At 38.4% G+C, this 17,919-nt stretch overlaps 1 protein-coding gene across 1 annotated transcript in view; it reads right to left on the reverse strand.

Annotated features, from left to right (window-relative positions):
* Window positions 1–17,919, reverse strand: part of LOC143155806 (potassium voltage-gated channel subfamily KQT member 1-like) — a 531,395-nt gene that overhangs the window by 435,418 nt on the left and 78,058 nt on the right. Inside the window, exon 10 of the mRNA XM_076328783.1 lies at window positions 16,415–16,577. Within this exon, the coding sequence (XP_076184898.1) occupies window positions 16,415–16,577 (163 nt within the window). The remainder of the gene's footprint in view (window positions 1–16,414; window positions 16,578–17,919) is intronic.

A 17,919-nucleotide genomic window follows, 5' to 3' on the forward strand; every position in this document is an offset into this window, starting at 1 on the left:
ATACATTCTTAGCTGAAATAAGAAGAGATTGCTCAAAACTGAACTTCTCTTGTGGAAAAAAAAAAATTCAGCCCTGGCAAACATTTTCATCACAAACCCTGTTTTGTAAGACATTTTAGACAGCTAAGGAATACTGTTTCCTTTTGAAAGACTGTCAAATACTTGACAGTTTCATCACTACCTTGAAGGGCTCTGCCTGAATCACTTCAGCTTGATTTTCCTCACAGTAGATTTCACAAGCCTTTGCTGTTGCCTAAGTGCTAAGAAGGACCTTTGAGGAAAGCACTGTATTACTATGCCTGTGTCCAGTGGATAGAACCAAGAGCACACCTGACTTGAGCCTGTATTCTGAGCATGGCTACTAGCTCATTGCCATAGGGAGGCTGGGTTTTGAAGACAATTAAAGGCATTTTGTTCCAAAACCATTTCTATTGCATTCGAACACTAGGTTAGAATAGAACAGGTAATCCTGCCTCTACCTTTGCCTTAGGCAAACACCAGATATACAGGCTACATCAAGAATATTTAAGCCTTCAAGTGTTCATTCAGCAATGGTTTGAAGTGATAGCCATTTTGCTTCATCCATTAAATGTGGACAAAATGGATGATTCACTATATATATTTTCAGTAAGTGTAAGTGGAGGGGTAGCAGGATTCCATGGTCATTCAAATGCAAACATATACATACCATCCTGGAATGGTCTGCACTTTTAAGTAACTGCTGAAACAGACAAAACAGCTGGATTTTCCTAATATCAGATAATCCTAATATCAGATAACAACAGATCAGGACAAAGAACTGTATTATGCACTGCCTTGTCTCTGACAGAGGTGAAGAACAGATGCAGAAGGACAGGACAAACAGACAGTGCTAGCTTCACGGAGAACTTCCTGAGGTCTGCAGCTGTGGGACTTTCAAAGTCTGAGGTGGTATCCAAGAATTCTTGATGGGTTTTCTTATTCAGTAAATTAATTCACATGGAGTTAAGAATACATCAAAATTTGTTTACACTGATTTTAGTACAGATCTGAATGTGCACTTCCCCAGTGAATGGAAAATTCATGCAGCGGCCTCTTCCCCAGTGAATGGAAAATTCATGCAGCGGCCTCAAACACTGTTAATATTGCTATGGGGAAAAAAATGCAACACTAGTGAAGCACCATGTCAAAGCCCTAGAAAAGGTAGGATATAAGTAAAATAAATTTTATTCCAATAAATCTTCAGAGGAAGGTATTACAGGCTCTGGAAATAACAAAGGCGTAGCCCAAGAGGCAAATTACTTCTTTCGAGAGGATAATGTGAAAACTCTTATTACAATTCTAAAGCATTAAGACCCAAGATTTTCACTGCCATTTGGACTCTTGGCATCATAAAGGCTACTGACTATTATACACAAGGCTTTTGGAGATTTGCTTTCAGACCAGTAGGGAGGAATTAACTCCTTGTTCCTCATCTTCCCTTGCCGCCGCCCCCCCTCGATGCTCTTGTGCGGTTACTTCCTCATTCTGAGCATTGACTATGTTTTTCTATTGGGGAAACCCCCCCCAAACCCATGCCTTACTAATTGACTTTCAAGCTATAAATGCTTTAGTGTTCTCTTATCCAATTTGGATATGGTCCTTTTTCTATCTGAGAACAAATTTGAATTAGGTTGAAGTCACAAGTGAAAGGAAGATCTTGCTGCTTGGTTCAAAGTACTGGCCATTTCCAGCTTTGCAAAGGTTATTATAACAATGATGTATGCTAGCATGGCATAGAAGCATCTCCTTGACAAGGACCTGCTTCTCTTATGCCCAGATCTAACCATCAGTCTCATCTGATATTACAAGGGATTCACAACTGAAACCTTAGCTCTCTCCTGTTCCACTCCAAGGTCGTTATAGATTGGCAGTCAGCACAACATACTCAGTTACTTGCAGTTCAACAGGTTAAATGAAAGCTGGTAGCACAGAGACAATTCAGCAGTATTATTTACCCTGAAGTAGTTGTTCAGTTGCAAAAGCAACTGCTTAGATAAGATTACTGAAATCAAAGAGAGCCTTTCTACAATAATTCCTTCATTTTTTCATGGCTAAGACCTCAATTCCTTTGGAGATAGTCACATAGGAAAAAAAAGTCACATTTCAGCATTTGAGATGGGACACGTCTACACTGCACAAGGGAGGATGTGCAAAGCTAAGAAGTCTTATTGCCCTGCAGCATAGTTTCTTCAGACGGTTGGCAGAGAAGCTAACAAGATAAACATTGGAAAAAATCTCTCGGACAATTCTATTTCATGTAGATAAGAATCGCATGACCCAGTTGCAGCAGCATCTAAATGAAGGGAGGGAGATAGAAGACTGTCAATATGGGATTGTATCCTATGAAGTGGGAACACACTAAGGTACATGCAATGCTGGGGAGGGGAGATATAGAGATGAAGGAGGTACAAGAGGAGAGCATCAGGGGTCTCCTTAATAAGCCTTATTCTTAAGTAAATGCTTTAAAATAGTAAACAACCTTGTTCAAATTAACCTGTTTTTAGAAATTGCTACTGACGCAGACTTTATGGACCCCAACCTAAACTGCCTTGCTCTCCATTTGTAAGAGAGGTTCAAGAAGTATTTTCCCCTCAGACTGTTTCCACTCCAGACAGTCCATGTCTGAGTTTGGCATATGCTAATGCATTTATTTATCTAGCAAAGAACATCTTTACCCCTTTAAGGAGTCTTAAGGAGTCTGTAAATGTAAATTGAGGATCTTTACCAAGCAAAGTAATTCCCCATAAAAACCGTCACTATCTTACCCAAGTAGATCTCTATCAGCTAAAATTGATGACATTCATATGACATAAATAGGCCTACTGTTTTATGAATGTGATTTTACCTTATTAGAAACAGTGCAACCACAGAACTTCCAGAGATACCATTCCTCCAGCAAGAAAAGGAAAAAATCCTATTTAACACTGATATTTTATTATGCTAAGGCAAGTTTGTGTGTACTTTTGCATATACTTTCTGCTCATCAGGCTAAGTTCATCCCTGTAAACCTTAAGCTGCTGGGCCCCCGTGTACACCAAAGTCTAATGCACGCTCTCTCTCTTTTACAAGGTTACAGAAACAGCAGCCAATCTGAGCCCTTCAAATAAACAGCAAAATAAACTTGTAGACTTCTATCTAGGACTGCTGGCACACACTTGCTTCATGATGGCTCACTCAGCACAAACTAATCTAGGATAGATTCAGGTCAACCTGACCTGAAATGGATCTTAATTGAGTTAGTACAACCAGGTCTACAGTATCCCATTGCCATGGTCTGATTCACCCCATTAAAAACAGAATAAAAAGCCACTAGCAACAAATACTGGCATTATGCTGCTTAAGATTTTTTTTGAAAACTGGAATCAAGTTCTGAGAACTCAGCATAATGTAATACTTAAAGGAACACAAATGGATCCAAAGGGTCAGAACACGGTCGCAGTTTACGTACCCATGAGGCAGATTCAGGACCAGGTTGTATGCAAGCCAGAATTCCTGGAATTAGTTATCAGAATTGCCTTACAGATGCTCTCCCCATAATTCACCTTATTCAAAGATGAAAAAAAATATTCTTCTCCTTTTACAGAGGAGTTTTGAAGTCCATGCCACAATTCTCTTGTTGGTGAGACCACATGCTACAGACCATAGCAAGAATGAAAAAGAGGAAACCCAGGAGATGTTTTCCTTGGTGGTGGATTGCCACTGCTGGAAGATGCTTAATACAAAAATAATGCATTATCAAAATAATACATAATTTAAAAAGCCATCAGTGTTGCTTTATATTTCCAAGCTGGGTACTTTTCTGCTGCATTGGGTAGCACTGATCACATCTGTATTTTTTCATAATACAAAACAGGAGGGTGCATATAGGAGTCTTACCCACATTAGCATGGAAGGAAAAGAGAACTCCCTAATAGAGGGCAGAAAGCAGAGAGGAAGGGATGTCCAAAGTAATTCATCACCCTTTCCCCCCACCTCTGTGGGCCTTACCCCAGAGGAATTCCCATAGAAATTATTGCCAAGTCAGCTGGGATATTCACTGCAAATTTCTCTGCAGGAGAACACTAAGAAGGAAGAGCTTTTCCCAGAGATACATTTACTCACTTATGGTTTCCGAAGAGGTTCATTTAAACATAAATGTTCTCCTGCAAGTGAACAGGATTTATATTGAAAAAGAGTATATATTCCAGTTTTGCCAACTTCCCTTGTAAAGAAGGAATGTATTGTCCACACAAAACATTGCTTAAATGCATCGGTTATTTTTCCATGTATCTCCCACTGAGTAGCTTTTTAACAATGGTTAGTATTAGTATCCAATTCAGCTATTCCTTTAGTTTTATTTTTCCATGTATCTCCCACTGAGTGGCTTTTTAACAATAGTTAGCATTTTATCCAGTATTACTATCCAATTCAGTGATTCCTTTAGTATTATTTAACAGAAAAGTCAGCTGAAAAACAGATATCAATAGCTTACTATAAGAGTCCAACACCCTAACTCTGCAAGAAAGACTAAGAATTTTAAGCAAAACCACTCATAGATCATAGGCAGAAGCTTTTTACATCCTCAAAGCTTGCTCAAAATTCAGCATCATATTCTATCAAAAAAGTAACAAGGTCAAATTGTTTCACAGTTGTAGTCAAGCAATGCTAAAAAGTTCAGAATTTGGCCCAATTTTAATCAATACAAATAAACAGTCTTACTCACTTAGAAATTTATTAACTCTGATCAACAGATTTCATACAACAGCTGCACAAAATCAATGAACAACGCAACCTATACAGAACATTGCAAATGTTTGCTCATTAGGAAATTACTGTTGCTTCCTCTTTTCTTTCCAAAAGATAACAATATTGCAAAAGATTGTTTAGCCAAGTATTCTAATGCTAAAGGTGCACCAGTTGTATGTACACAGCAGATTACAGGACACTCCAAATTGAAGGGGAATCAGTTCCAGATGTTTTCCACTGATTAAATTCAGCCCAAGCAAGGTTAAGTAAATGACAAGCAGCTGCTTTTCTTTTTTGCAATAGTCATGAAAAATACTTTTAGAGTTCTGACTACTTCTAACTGGCAGACACATGGTGCAGCACCTATTTTCTTAGGTTTTCATGATTAACAGAGACTGTGGACAGTCTTCAGAGCAACTAGTTCTTTGCACCTCCAGTCTGTCAGATCTTATGCAGATCAGAATTAACAGGAAGAAGCTCAAAAATATAAAGAAACCCATCTCTCTTTGGAATGCCTCAAGTATGTACATCCCTAAGACAGCCTCTGTCATTGCATATACTACTTTCTACTGGAGTAAGTAGAAATAAAACAGGAAAATGTTAAAGTATCACTAGGCCAGATCCATGGCTCAGTGCAATACTGGCATCACCCTAATGACCCATCACTCCATTTCAAACAGGACAGCAAAGTGCATTGGTTTCAGGTTCTCAGGCATAACACTCATGAGAACAGCAGAAAAAAAAAAATCTTAGCCAGCAACAGATGCAGCAGGTATAAATTCAAAATTTTTCAAGTGTGAAGATTCACAATGTAATAGCAAACAAGACCACTTTAAATGTGGGAATTGCCTAGCTATGTCTAGCTAGCCCTCTGAAGAGTTCTTGAACCTTTAGTTGCAAAAAACAAAGATCATTGACTGGGATGTGTCAGTTTTTACCATCTACGGAGGTTGAAACATAGCTTTATTTCTTAGACTTCTCTCCTTCTATTTATACTCAGACATACAGAGTTTTTTTAACACCTGATAGGATTAAACTGACAGAAAGGTAAGAGTCCCTTGTGCATGTATCTTTAGGCAAGTTGACAGGTCAGATTTTCCATCACAGCACTTATTCTGGGTGGTGCATGGAAGCATTTCCAAAGCACAGAAGTAAAAGCAAAGATTCCCATGGATTTGTGGTTGGGAGAATTTGGAAAGAACACCATGCATCCCTGTATATCAAAGTTATCTTCCAACCATCGTCTGTGAGACTGCATACAGCATGCTATGTAAAGAGACATATCAAGCAAACTGAAATTGTTTAGGAAGTGGCTAACAACTGGGTATCTAAACAGGGAGCAAAACAAAAAAAACCCACACTTAGAATTCCTTCTTCTCCATTTTTTAAGTAATGGTCAGTGTTGCATATGTATATACACACATAAACACCACCCCCCCAAAGAACCAGAGGTTTTTTTACTTCTAATTCTGGAATCTTTTCAGCTTTCCCAGCTGACATACAAGGTAAAATATGTAAAATACATGCTTTTCAAGCCATATTAACTCACATATTCAAGACGAAAAGTATATTTAAAAGAGTAGTAAAAGTATATTTACTGCTCAGCCATTTAAGTAGAACCAGTTAAAAAAGCCATTGGTTTTTTTGTTTTGTTTTTTGGGGGGGTTTAGGTTTTGGTGTGTTTGGTTTTTGTTTTGTTTTTTTTAACATGATGCCCCAATCTCCCACAATGTTTTGTCATTCCCATCAGAAAGAACAAATTTTTGTGGTTAAAAAGTAGCTTTACATTCTGGATTAAATCACATCTTATTTTGCCCACAGAGCATGCTCTACATTTTCTGCAAAAATCAGCTTCTCTTCTTGCAAAAGCTGACATTCCTGATTACCACTCCTCCTTGTTTATGCTAACAATAAATAATCGCGTAGGCCTATGTTTAATCCTGCATTGACTAATAGCATTCTTCACTTCTGTAATGCTGTGTCAGTCTAAAAACACTTCATAAACAATTAAGACTCACAATATCTCTGTGACAGAGACAAGACTTATATTCATTTAACAGATGACGCAACTGAAGCACAGTGAGTTAATTGTCTGCCCAAGGTCACATAGCAAATCAGTAACAGAGCTAGGAACAGAATCCAGGAACACTGACTCATGCAGCGCTCCCTCCTCAACAGGAGACAAGCCTTTATACATACAGCCTCAACACTCCATTGCAGTCTAACAGCCCACTACTACATGCTGGAGTTTTGTCATTGTCTTCCATTCTCATTTTAACAGTCTCTAGCTGCCTCTGCTTCTTTTGTGGAAAAGAGTTTGAGGAAAAAGCTGATAATCCTTGGCTTTTTACAAAACCAGTACACACACAGAAAAAAAAAAATGCAGGAAATGCAAGAAGTTGCCCTTATTCTCATTTATAAGGTGAAGTACCTGCTTCTCACCTTCAGTGAGAAGGCTCTGAGGTGGCTCAAAAAGGCCTTCACTTCCATACAGTCACTAGTGAACTGCAATGGAAAACCTCACAGTCTACAGTACTGCAACTGCTCTGTATGTCACTACTGCCCTAAATGCTGGTTGGGTTTTCCCCCCCCTTTCCCTTTTCTCATCCATTGGATTGCACAGAGTTGTACCTTGCATTTTGAAATTAAATTACTGTTGTTTGAAGTTTGGTCTTTGGCATGTTAGACCATATATTCTGTTTTCTGGGCTGCACTGGAGTGAGACTGTTGCTACCTCCCTGAAACATTTAACAAAAGATGAGATTCTAAAGCAGTAGTGGAGAGAAAAATCCAAGTTGTGTACCACATACTTATCTGTGTTTTTAAAGGTAAGTTTCATAGACTGTTTCCCCAGGCAACCTCCATTTATATATGTTTCCCATTCCCTCATGCACACCCTGCATTATAATTTTTAATATTAAGTTACTTGACTAATTAGAACGGAATTAGAAAATCATGGTCTTAACTAGAGTTCAAGTCCTCCATAAAATGGGAAACCTTTAATCCCAAATTGCCTTCTCCCCACCCCCTCCCCTCCAAAGGTTGCCCTCACTTCCCCAAAATAATTTGCATCATATGACCTCAAGAAGGGCAGGTGCTGCAGCGCTGGACTGGAAAAGGCACTGCCTACAAGGGCTCATTTGAGCACAAGGCATCCCCCACTGCTATGCAGTAAAGGGGTTATCTTTTCCACACTGTGGCATCATGTACCATAAACAGCTGGTTAATAGACCAGAGATCAGGTCAAGCAGCTGCCTTTGTACTTGATATCAGAAGTGTGGAGACAGATCACTGCAGTGAATTAGTGAGATACAGGATTAGCAGGGAACAAGAGACAGGAGCCAATTGCATGAGCACTGCTGCCTCTGTGGGAGGCTCACAGGCTGTCTTCCAAAGTACTCTCAGCCACGTCTGAGTTGATACCAACTGCGTATTGGATAAAAATTCCACTCTAGTCCATGATCTGACCCACTGATGGGCTTATTTGATAGCACCAGGTTCAGAAACCTCTCTAACCACATTTCTTAGCTGAAGAGTGAACCACTGGTAAGTATTTTAAGTATCATATTCCAAGTTTTCAAGTTTTCATCCCTCTTACAGTAGCCTAAGCTAATTTTCTAGGCCATAATCCAGATCCTGTGTCTATGCACATATAAGGATGAGACAGGAAAGAGTGACTAAAATCAGTATGTAAACTGTCTTCTGCCTCTCTCCTATCTACAACACACATTGCCACATCACAGAAAAATACCCCACATGATCTGACATGATTGCTTTTGACCAATTCGTGTTCACTGTTACTTCCTTCCTTCCTACTGTCTGGTGGTTTGGCTTTTGGGGTTTTTTGTTTTGTTGTTTGGTTGTTGTTTTTTTTTTTTTTTAAACACAAATAGTTTGGCCACTCCAGCATTCTTCTAGGAAATGGACTTTGCTAGAAACGGAAATTCCTCCTTCCCTCCCTTTCAAAGCGTGCATTGTGTGCCCTTTTATAGACCCATGCATCTCACCAGCCTCCTATCAGTCCTGTTTGTGGCTCTTGGGTTGTTTCTGATCACTCCCTTACTCCTCAGCTATTTACTTTGCAAGCCCAGATAACTAAAAGCAACCCGACTTCAGTGTATCTTTCCCAATCCTTTATTTTCTGTTCTGACTTGACTTGCTCCTCACTGAATCATTAGCCAAAGAATAGCAAGTGACACAATTTGTAGCATCAATTTTAGCAAATTCAGTGTTAATTTTCAGTGAAAAGAAAAAAGCATTAACTATTTCCTGACATCTTTAATGTCTTTATGCTTTATGTTTAATAATTGGGCCAAACTTCCATTCTGCATAGATTTTCATCTCAAGTTTAGGTCATTAAAAAAAGCTCACAATTTACCCAGATTGTCCCTATCTTTCCTACGTTTTGGAGAAGTGACAGCTTGGGATATTCATATGAATTCATCAAGAAGCTCCTATGTCTCCCGAATTCTTCTGTGTTGTCCTGTATTAGCACTTCTAGTAACAGGGCCTAAGCTTTTGTACTGAGTTTTCAAGACCTAAGGAATGAGGCTTCTCAGGCCTGCTCTGTCCAAACTTTTCCTGGCCTGACTTTAAGTAATTTAGCTGTGCCAGCAATTTTTCTAATTGACCAGGTGTCTGTATCTAACTTGTTTTACTTTTGTTTATCTTTGTTGTACAACCATAGTTTTGTATCTACAGTAGTAACAGCAGTTATTCTAGTAGAATGAGATATTTACAACTAAATAATGACATGGTTTATAGAAATACAGGCTGGGTAGTGTATCAGAGGCCTTGAGAAGTGGAAACACAGGATGCAGTGTATAGGAGTACAGGCACAAGATAAGCGATGGGGCACAGGCTTGGCACTGGAGACCCCACAGCTATAAACAATTCACTAATGGTCAGTTAAAGAAAAATGCAGTCCTGGAGCAGGACAAAACTGGTTTTAAGGGTAACAGAGAACAAAGAAATACTATCTCACATACATAAAGGGAAACATATACACTAAATTCAGATGAAACCTGGAGCTGAAGAAATACATAAAAGCGTGTTAGGAAACATTTATAAGTGACCCCAACTGGATCCCGGGAGAGGAAGAAACTATCACCACAAACATCATATTCCTCTCTGTGAAGGACACCAGATTTCAGCAACTCATTGTACCACTTCCCCTTCTCCCCCTGCAGCAAATGAAACCTTAGGACCCAGAGAAGCATAAATGCTAGGAAAATAAGTAGAAATTAAGAAGTATGTTACAGTTTTAATTGTATTTTTACTATTATTGCAACTTTTTAAATATGCAAAAAACATATTGCATTTGATTCTTTTTTGTAACAATTAGATTTGGACTAACAGTGATTAGATCTCAAGATTTCAGTTATACTAGCACTAAATTCTAGTTTTACTTTTATAAAGTGTGCTTCCTCTTGCTTATAAAGACAGCTTTGAGCATAATAATTCTTAGTCTTGCTTCCTACCATACCTTATCTATTAACTCTGAGTTTCAATTCTTGAAGTCCAATAACTATTTCACTTCTCTCTTCTTCCCAAGGCTGGCTAAGTCTATCATTTTATGGCTACTCTCCAACACACCCTTCATATTTTTAATCAAATATCTAGCAGTATCACTCAAAGGTAGAACAGTCTCTACTTCCACTCTCCACCTTCTGTACCAAGGCTACTGAAGGCCTAGCTGAATAATAGTTTTTTCCAATACATTCCTTCAGACACAGGTGTCAGGAAAACCCCACAAGGTCCTGTACTGTGAGAAGATTCTTCTGGTTGCTCAAACATAACAAAAGAAAAACTGATTTCCTGTCTTTATGGTCAACAGTTTAATTCTCCCTTGACACCCCTATGACAGGGTCTTGGATTTTCTTCCTTCCTTCTTTTGCCCAGAAACTTACACAGCAAGACTATCACAGTGTATATTCTGGATCCAAGAGCAAAAATTATCAGGGCCACATCACTACCATGAAACAGCTTACCAAAAACTATACAATTTATTAGGTCAATTTAATCTCACTTTAAAAAGCTGTCTTTGTTTTATTATTAGGCAACATGTTGACTCATTTATTTGCTTCTCTAGTTTTCTACATTTAAGGTTTTAACAGTTATCTGAAATACTAATTTTTGGCAAAACATCCTATTCTGGGGTATGCCCTCCTCTGCAACTCAATTATTTTTTTCCCACTGCTGTGCTGATAGTGTCTTTTTTTTCCAGTTCTAATAGTCAACTCTACCAGAAACACCACTGCCACTAGTCCATGGTGGACAGGACTTCTATTGTTCATTTGTATTTAACTCTATAACACAAACTTGTCATTCACTATGTGCTTATCCTAAGCCAACGTCATCATAAAGCCTCCCTACTATGCAGTAAAGTTTTCTTTTGCTACTGAACAGCTAAATTCAGTCTTACATCACAACTGAAATTAGTTGGAACATATTCAGCTAAATGAAGTTTCATCTAAATGTACTGTCTTTGATGAAGCAAAAATGTTTTCTGGATAAAAAAGTCTAAACTCAGTTTTGCTGATATTACTAATCAGAAAAAGTTTGAAGGAGCTGCAAATACCTTCTCTCACTTTGCACTCCCGTGGTCTCTGGGACCATCTGGTACAAAGGCCCTGCTCAAGTCCAGTGTGACCAGTGATCTAAACTCTGGTCCTAAATCAGGCTGAACAGGGAGTTGAATAAATGCAGAACAAAAATAAATTTTAAAACCTCAAAAGCTGCCAGATTTAATCAGAAGTAAGAGTGAGTTTGGCAGAGGCAACTGTTCTCTTCCTCTCAGCCTCCATCTCCCCTTACACCACCCACCACCCCCAGTTCTACCATCCACTTTGGTCATGCAAGATAAACCACAGAATACACTGAAAGTTCTCACTCACAATGGTCAGGGCTGAAACAGTAAAGACTGAAAACTTTCTGGTAGAAGCATACAGGTATGTTTCCACAATTCCTACTCACAGACAAGTACCATTAGTACCTACAAGTCCTGAACTGACTGACAAATTTAGATGTTGAACAGCCCTATGTGAATATAGATTCTCACTGCAAAACCACCAGCATCTGCTAAACTCACCTTCTTAAGAGCATGACTTTTTCAGAAGCATGGTATCTAGATACTCTCTTGCTAATTTGGAGCATTTTATGCTTTTCTGATTTACTGACAGTTATGCAGACCCTCAAAAGCTTTGGGGTGTGCTTTATTCTATTAATTTTAGCCACATGTTTTTTCTCACCTTTCACTCAGCTTGTCAGCACTGGAATCTATGAATCCACTTCATTTAAAATGTTTGCTTCTTTATATGTACTGCAGATTGTAATCCATCTACACCACTGAGGGAAAGTAGCCCTTTTTCCCAATGGAAATGCAACCAGTTTCCAGGAAAAACCAACCCATTACTAGATAGGTGAATTCTGGAATGTCAGCATCTAAACTAGCATTACAGACAGAATAAATCAACATTAACACTATTACACACTTTATATAAGAGGGCTTACAAAGGTATTCTGGGGATCATTGAAAGTTACAGTTCTCTCCCCCCTCCTGGTGAAAAGTTACTCTTGTGCAGTTTTCCTTTAAATATGAGGGCGGGGGGGTGGGGGTGGAATATGTCAGCATGCAAGAAACTCCAAAAAGCAAACAGAAAAGCACAGTGATAAATAGGGAATTTTGTTTTTACCCCAGCGGAGATTTATCACTGTGAGAGTCTTGTGACTTTGACAAATTTTACAATAATGAGTTGTGTATACAACCTACAACAACTGACAGAGAATAATACATTCCATCTGCTGGAGATGTCCCAGGAGGCTGACCTTCAAGGTCCAAAAACTTTCACATTTTTATAGTATTTTTTTTCTTCCCTAATAAAAAGCATTATGAAACAGCTATTCAGTTCATTTTGAGAAGCATACATTGCAGTGAATAGCTGTTATTTGAAGATGAAACTCAAGTGCATGTAAGAGATTTCAGTTACACTCAAATGTTATTTGTTTTTCTTCTATTTGGATCAGTCTCTATGAACTGCCACTCACTCTTACTATCACAAGTATCAAGATGGTAGTTACTTAAGTGCCTTCTTTAAATCTTACAGGAACATTAAAGATGCCAGAGAGTTCATACATGTCTTGTCAACCTGGTAACACCCTGCTGCAGGGGAATATGTACACAATGGTTGACAGAAGTACAGGTAAAGATCAATTTCAAGACTATAGAGAACAATTATGGCTATGATCTCAGGTGAGGATGAAGTCACTGAAGGTTTTAAATCACTACATGAAAAAAATTAAACAATACACCCTGGTATGAAAGAGTTCCTCAGTAGAAGCAATAGATACCTGTGAAAAGAATATACTGCACTAGAGTATCTTTGGCATCACAGTTATTTTCCAGAATTGTTTTTCTTAAATTAATGTTTGTTTTAGCTGTTCCTTTTTAATTTCTTTCCAAATAGCTTCCTCATTTTGAGAGGTTTGACTTCAAACAAGGAAACTATTATTGTGGAAGACTTTTGGCCTTTCCATTCCTGCAAGGATGGTCAAGTGCTTAGGGTTACAGAGCACTCTACTTTAGTCACACCTGAAACCCCATGCATGGTTGAGAACTAAGTCAGGAACTGTTTTCCTTTTAGGTTATCAAGTGTTTGTTTCAAGATTCTATCATTTATGGTATGTAAAGGTTTAGTTTCTACATTATGTACTATCCAATACATGTTTTTTATTACATACACAAGTATCTCAAACCTTAATGTTGATCATATCAATAGGCTTTATAAGGCTTCCCTTTTCTCAAAACTTCTTCATATAGAAGAGGAAATCATTTTTGCCTAGCTTTGAAAGATATGCCTCCTAACCAAGTTTTGAGGAAGTCAAGAGGATGCTGGGTAGACATGGATATATGAACAGTGTATGCTAAGAAAAACCTTATTTTCATGAAAAAAGGTACGCTCACACAATGCAGTTCCTGAATTAAGGTAAATCTCCCCTTTATCAAGGAAATTTTAACTTAATTTCAGTCTATTTCTGCCCAGAACAAGGAATTTTCTTAGTGGGACTGTTATTCTGTTGCCTGCCCTTGCCAGGCATTTGTTTCAGGTCTCCCTACAGTCTCTCTCACATCTGACCAGAGCAGCAGGCTAGAAGAGCTGTTTTAAAGCAACAGCTCTGCTCCTCCTAGGTCAGGCCTATAAAAGTGATCTAAGTCAACCTTGAAGTTTGCCATAATCTGTAAAACATCCAGCCCCCACAACCAATTAATAAAATATTCCACTACAGCAACACTGAAATAGAAGCTGGCATGGCCCTTTTCAATTGCCTTTTTTAATTAACATTTTCTCTGCCTTTCCTACTTTCAGCTTTTTAAGAGAGGAAAAAATACCCCCATTTACAGGCTAAAGCTTAGTACTTCCACTTCCTAAGAATAGAAGCCTATTAATTCTGGCAAGAACTTCACTGAGAGAAATCAGGTTTAAACTTCTGAGAGGTGTCAAGAATGTTCAGTCAATTGAGCAATCGAGTTAGCCAACTACATTCCTGGAAGCTTTGCAACAGAAGGAATGAATCAGAAAAATCAAATGAAGTGTGATTTACTCCTGACACTGGCTAAAGCAAATGTGAAAGAAAATGAAAAATAGATAAAACTTAATTGGTAAGGGAACAATATGCATGGCTGTCTCACAGAACAAGACTAAATTAGACCAGCTATAATAAAAGTACAAGAAAACGTTTTCAGAAAGAGTGGAAAAAATTCTTTCATTTTCCTCTGTTACCAAGCTGTCAGGCAGAAAAAGATACAGGCTTGTCTTTTCAATCTTTCCTCTGATGCACAGAGGTTTGCTCAGACCAACTATGAACATTTAAGGAACATATCTTAAATGAGTAAGTGTGCACTGGCAGAGTCATGAATACAGACAACATAGTCCTCAACATCTTAACTGCCTTCAATACTGTTACAAGTTACACAACACTTTGCTGCTTCTGTCCATCAACGACTGATACCACACGATCAAAACACACTTGGCAAAATCTACTATTACATGGTCAGCAAGGGAAGCTGCACAGCTCTAATAAACATGCTGAGAATGAACATAGTATTCTGTTAAGAGACACATAGTTAAAGCAGCAACTTTATTTATAAAATCACACCCTTCATCCCCTTTCCCAGAATCCTATGAAAGCACTGGAAATGCCAAACAACAATTAAAATACCACCATTGCTGAAAAGCATTCTGACCTCAAAGTGACAGATGCAAGATTTATATAAGATTATAAAGCAGAAGGAAGAACATGAGGGGTAATGAAAACCTCCATCATTCCTCCCACAATGGCAGTTCATGGCTATCAGTTGCATGAAGCAGGGGCTTGAAGGTCTTTCTTAATCCCTGTGGGAGCCAGATGCTCCTACCCCTTACAGATGTGCCTCAGTATGCCACAGCTCTCAGATCCCTGCTATTCCACATCTGACTGACTGCTGTAGTATGGATGACATAGGTTGCATTGACAATACAATCTAGCAACTCTGTAAAGTCAGAGCAACCCAGTGAAACTCCTACCCTTTGATTGCGTTCAATACAGAAGACACTACGTATTCCCTCTGGGGGCAAAAATATTTAAAGTAAAGTACTTTTTATTAAAAAAAAATCATGTCAAGACTACAGCCATACTCTCTCCAGGCTGAAATTGTGTGTCAACTTCAATGTCACATAAAAGTAGCAATTTGATAAACGTGAACATCAACTCTCTATAAAAGACAGATGAAAACTTAAGTAAAAGCACCACATGATAACACACCTTTGACTAGGGCCAGCATCTCTGGACACCTCAGTTAACTTGGCAAGGCTTTGCATGCCCCTCTAGGCATGGAACATAACTCCTCAGACTATGAGGAAACACTCTCCCCGCTTGAGCTAAAGATTCAGCAGATCCAGAACTAGCACAAGTTTCCCCAACCCCATCAGACAAAGGAAATCAATACAAAGATGGAAAAATTAGCTTTCCAAAAAACCCTCACTTTATAGTAAACAATACTATTTCATACCCACATTTCCATTACAAACAATTAAAAAAAGGATTTTACGAACAAAGCAGTATCTTAGCTCACCAATGAAATTCAGCCAGTTTCCAGGTTGAGATACAACAGCCACTTATAGCAACACACAATATTTTAAGTGAAGCAAGAAAAAAATCCCACTTATCAAAACCTCTTGACTGACGTAGGCATAAAAATATTTAGCTGTTCCTATCACAATTTATTTGCACAATGTTTAAGAGGGTACTGTAAAAAAGTAGAGATATTTTTCCTGTTTCATTTTCCTTTCTTCAGGGTCTATGTGAGGTAAAGTTTAAAGGCAGGGTAGATCTGAGGAAGCTTTCCATCCACCTCTGAGATAGTTCAAAAAAGTAGAATTAACAATATATCCAACATCTTAATTGAATTAACTTTGGTAAACAAAGAAAGCTCTTTTGATGTTCATACCACATGAACCTAAAGACTTCCTTTAATTTGTGTCCCGCTGTTTTTGTTATGCAACCGTCTTTGGTTTGAGGCATCTTGCTTTACTGATTATTTTTTCACGGAAATTTTCCCTTCATCAGTTCAATTCACTTTAACATTGTCTCTTAAAAAACGGTAACCTGAACATAAGTGAAAGTAAATTACCTCCTGGTTCATCAATGTAGAAAGACACATCTTTTTTGTCTTCTTGTTCATCAATGTGATCATAAGTGATCTGTGGAATAGACAAGGCATTCTCTCCTGGGTTTATTACAGGTGCAGAACCATTACCACAGCCTAGTTTCCCTTTTCTTTTGTATCTTCTAGCCTGTGGTAGTAGAAATGGAATGATATCAGAAGATAATATCAAAAACAGAAAAGTAAACATGTGAGCTTCGCTATACAGTAAATTCATTTGAGGTTGCAATTTATTTATTTTTTTAAAGAACACAACTGAAATTCAGTGAAAGTGTTACAACCTTGGTTAATGTTTTCAAAGTGGCCGATTCTGTATTATCAACTTAAATCTAGTGAGAATGTGATTCTCAGAAGATGCCTAGCACATTCTGAAAGTCAGGTCTCAAGTAAAATTTCTCAAATTGGGTCCAAAACTCAAGGCACCCAAAATATTAATCACTTGAGTATATAACAGCTTGGCTGTAACATCTTTCTAACGCTCTAATTAAACATAACCATAGACTTTGAATTATGAGCTAGGCACTGTGCAGACTTTTCAACTAAAGAAAATTTCACCTTTTACCAAAAAGGCTGAATCAGGCACATCAGAAGATAAATCCTTCCTCCTGCCTCCAACATTGAAGTTCTCCTAATTTTAGAAGCCTAAGAGGCAACCTAATAAACACCCTACAACTGGTACATAAGAGCGAAAAATGAAGGTTTGGATTTAACTGGTTCCAAGCAAGGCTGGTCTCCACCTGCCTTTGTGACTAGAAGTGACCAACATAACAGCCACTCATATACTGACTACATGACCTGTGCTGTCTAGCTCCTGGATGCTGCCACCACCTAGCTATATAAATACTACTTCTCACAACATAGCATTCATTTCCAGGCCTCGTGACTATCTACCCTTTGGCTCTAGTCACACCTGGTTCTACTACTCACACACCTCAAACCAGAGGTAAGAGGCATGCTTAATTTGCCTGATGCTCCAGTAACCTTCTGACAAGGAGCTGAGATCTAGGGCCACTGCACTCAATTCTGCAAAATACTCTGGCCTCTGATGTGACCACTAAGCAGTTAGCAGAGATAAACATCAGGGAGAACTAGTATTCGCACATACCAACACAAACAGCTGCAGGTTCGATATATTCACAAATGCAACTATGCTACTTGCTCTAAGTAAACCAATTCTTATTTTATTACGGTCTGCATTCAGCCTTTTGGAATTCATTCTTCTGTTCAGCTCTGCAGCAATTAAACAAAAGCATACTTGAAATTAATCAAACTGGGCATGAAAAAATGGTAGAAATGGGCATTTACTGTATACAGTGGATGCACTACCATGCATCAAAATGCTTCTAAAGGCAAAGATTATGGGCTCTCATAGCAGGAAAAGAAACCAGGAATTCTCTGGAGAGCAAAATGCTACAACATGCACAAGATGATCAGTATACATTTAAGTCTTTAAAATAAGAGGCTAGGTAGAG

The sequence above is a fragment of the Aptenodytes patagonicus genome, chromosome 1, assembly GCF_965638725.1.
Source record: "Aptenodytes patagonicus chromosome 1, bAptPat1.pri.cur, whole genome shotgun sequence".
Taxonomy (NCBI): Eukaryota; Metazoa; Chordata; class Aves; order Sphenisciformes; family Spheniscidae; genus Aptenodytes; species Aptenodytes patagonicus.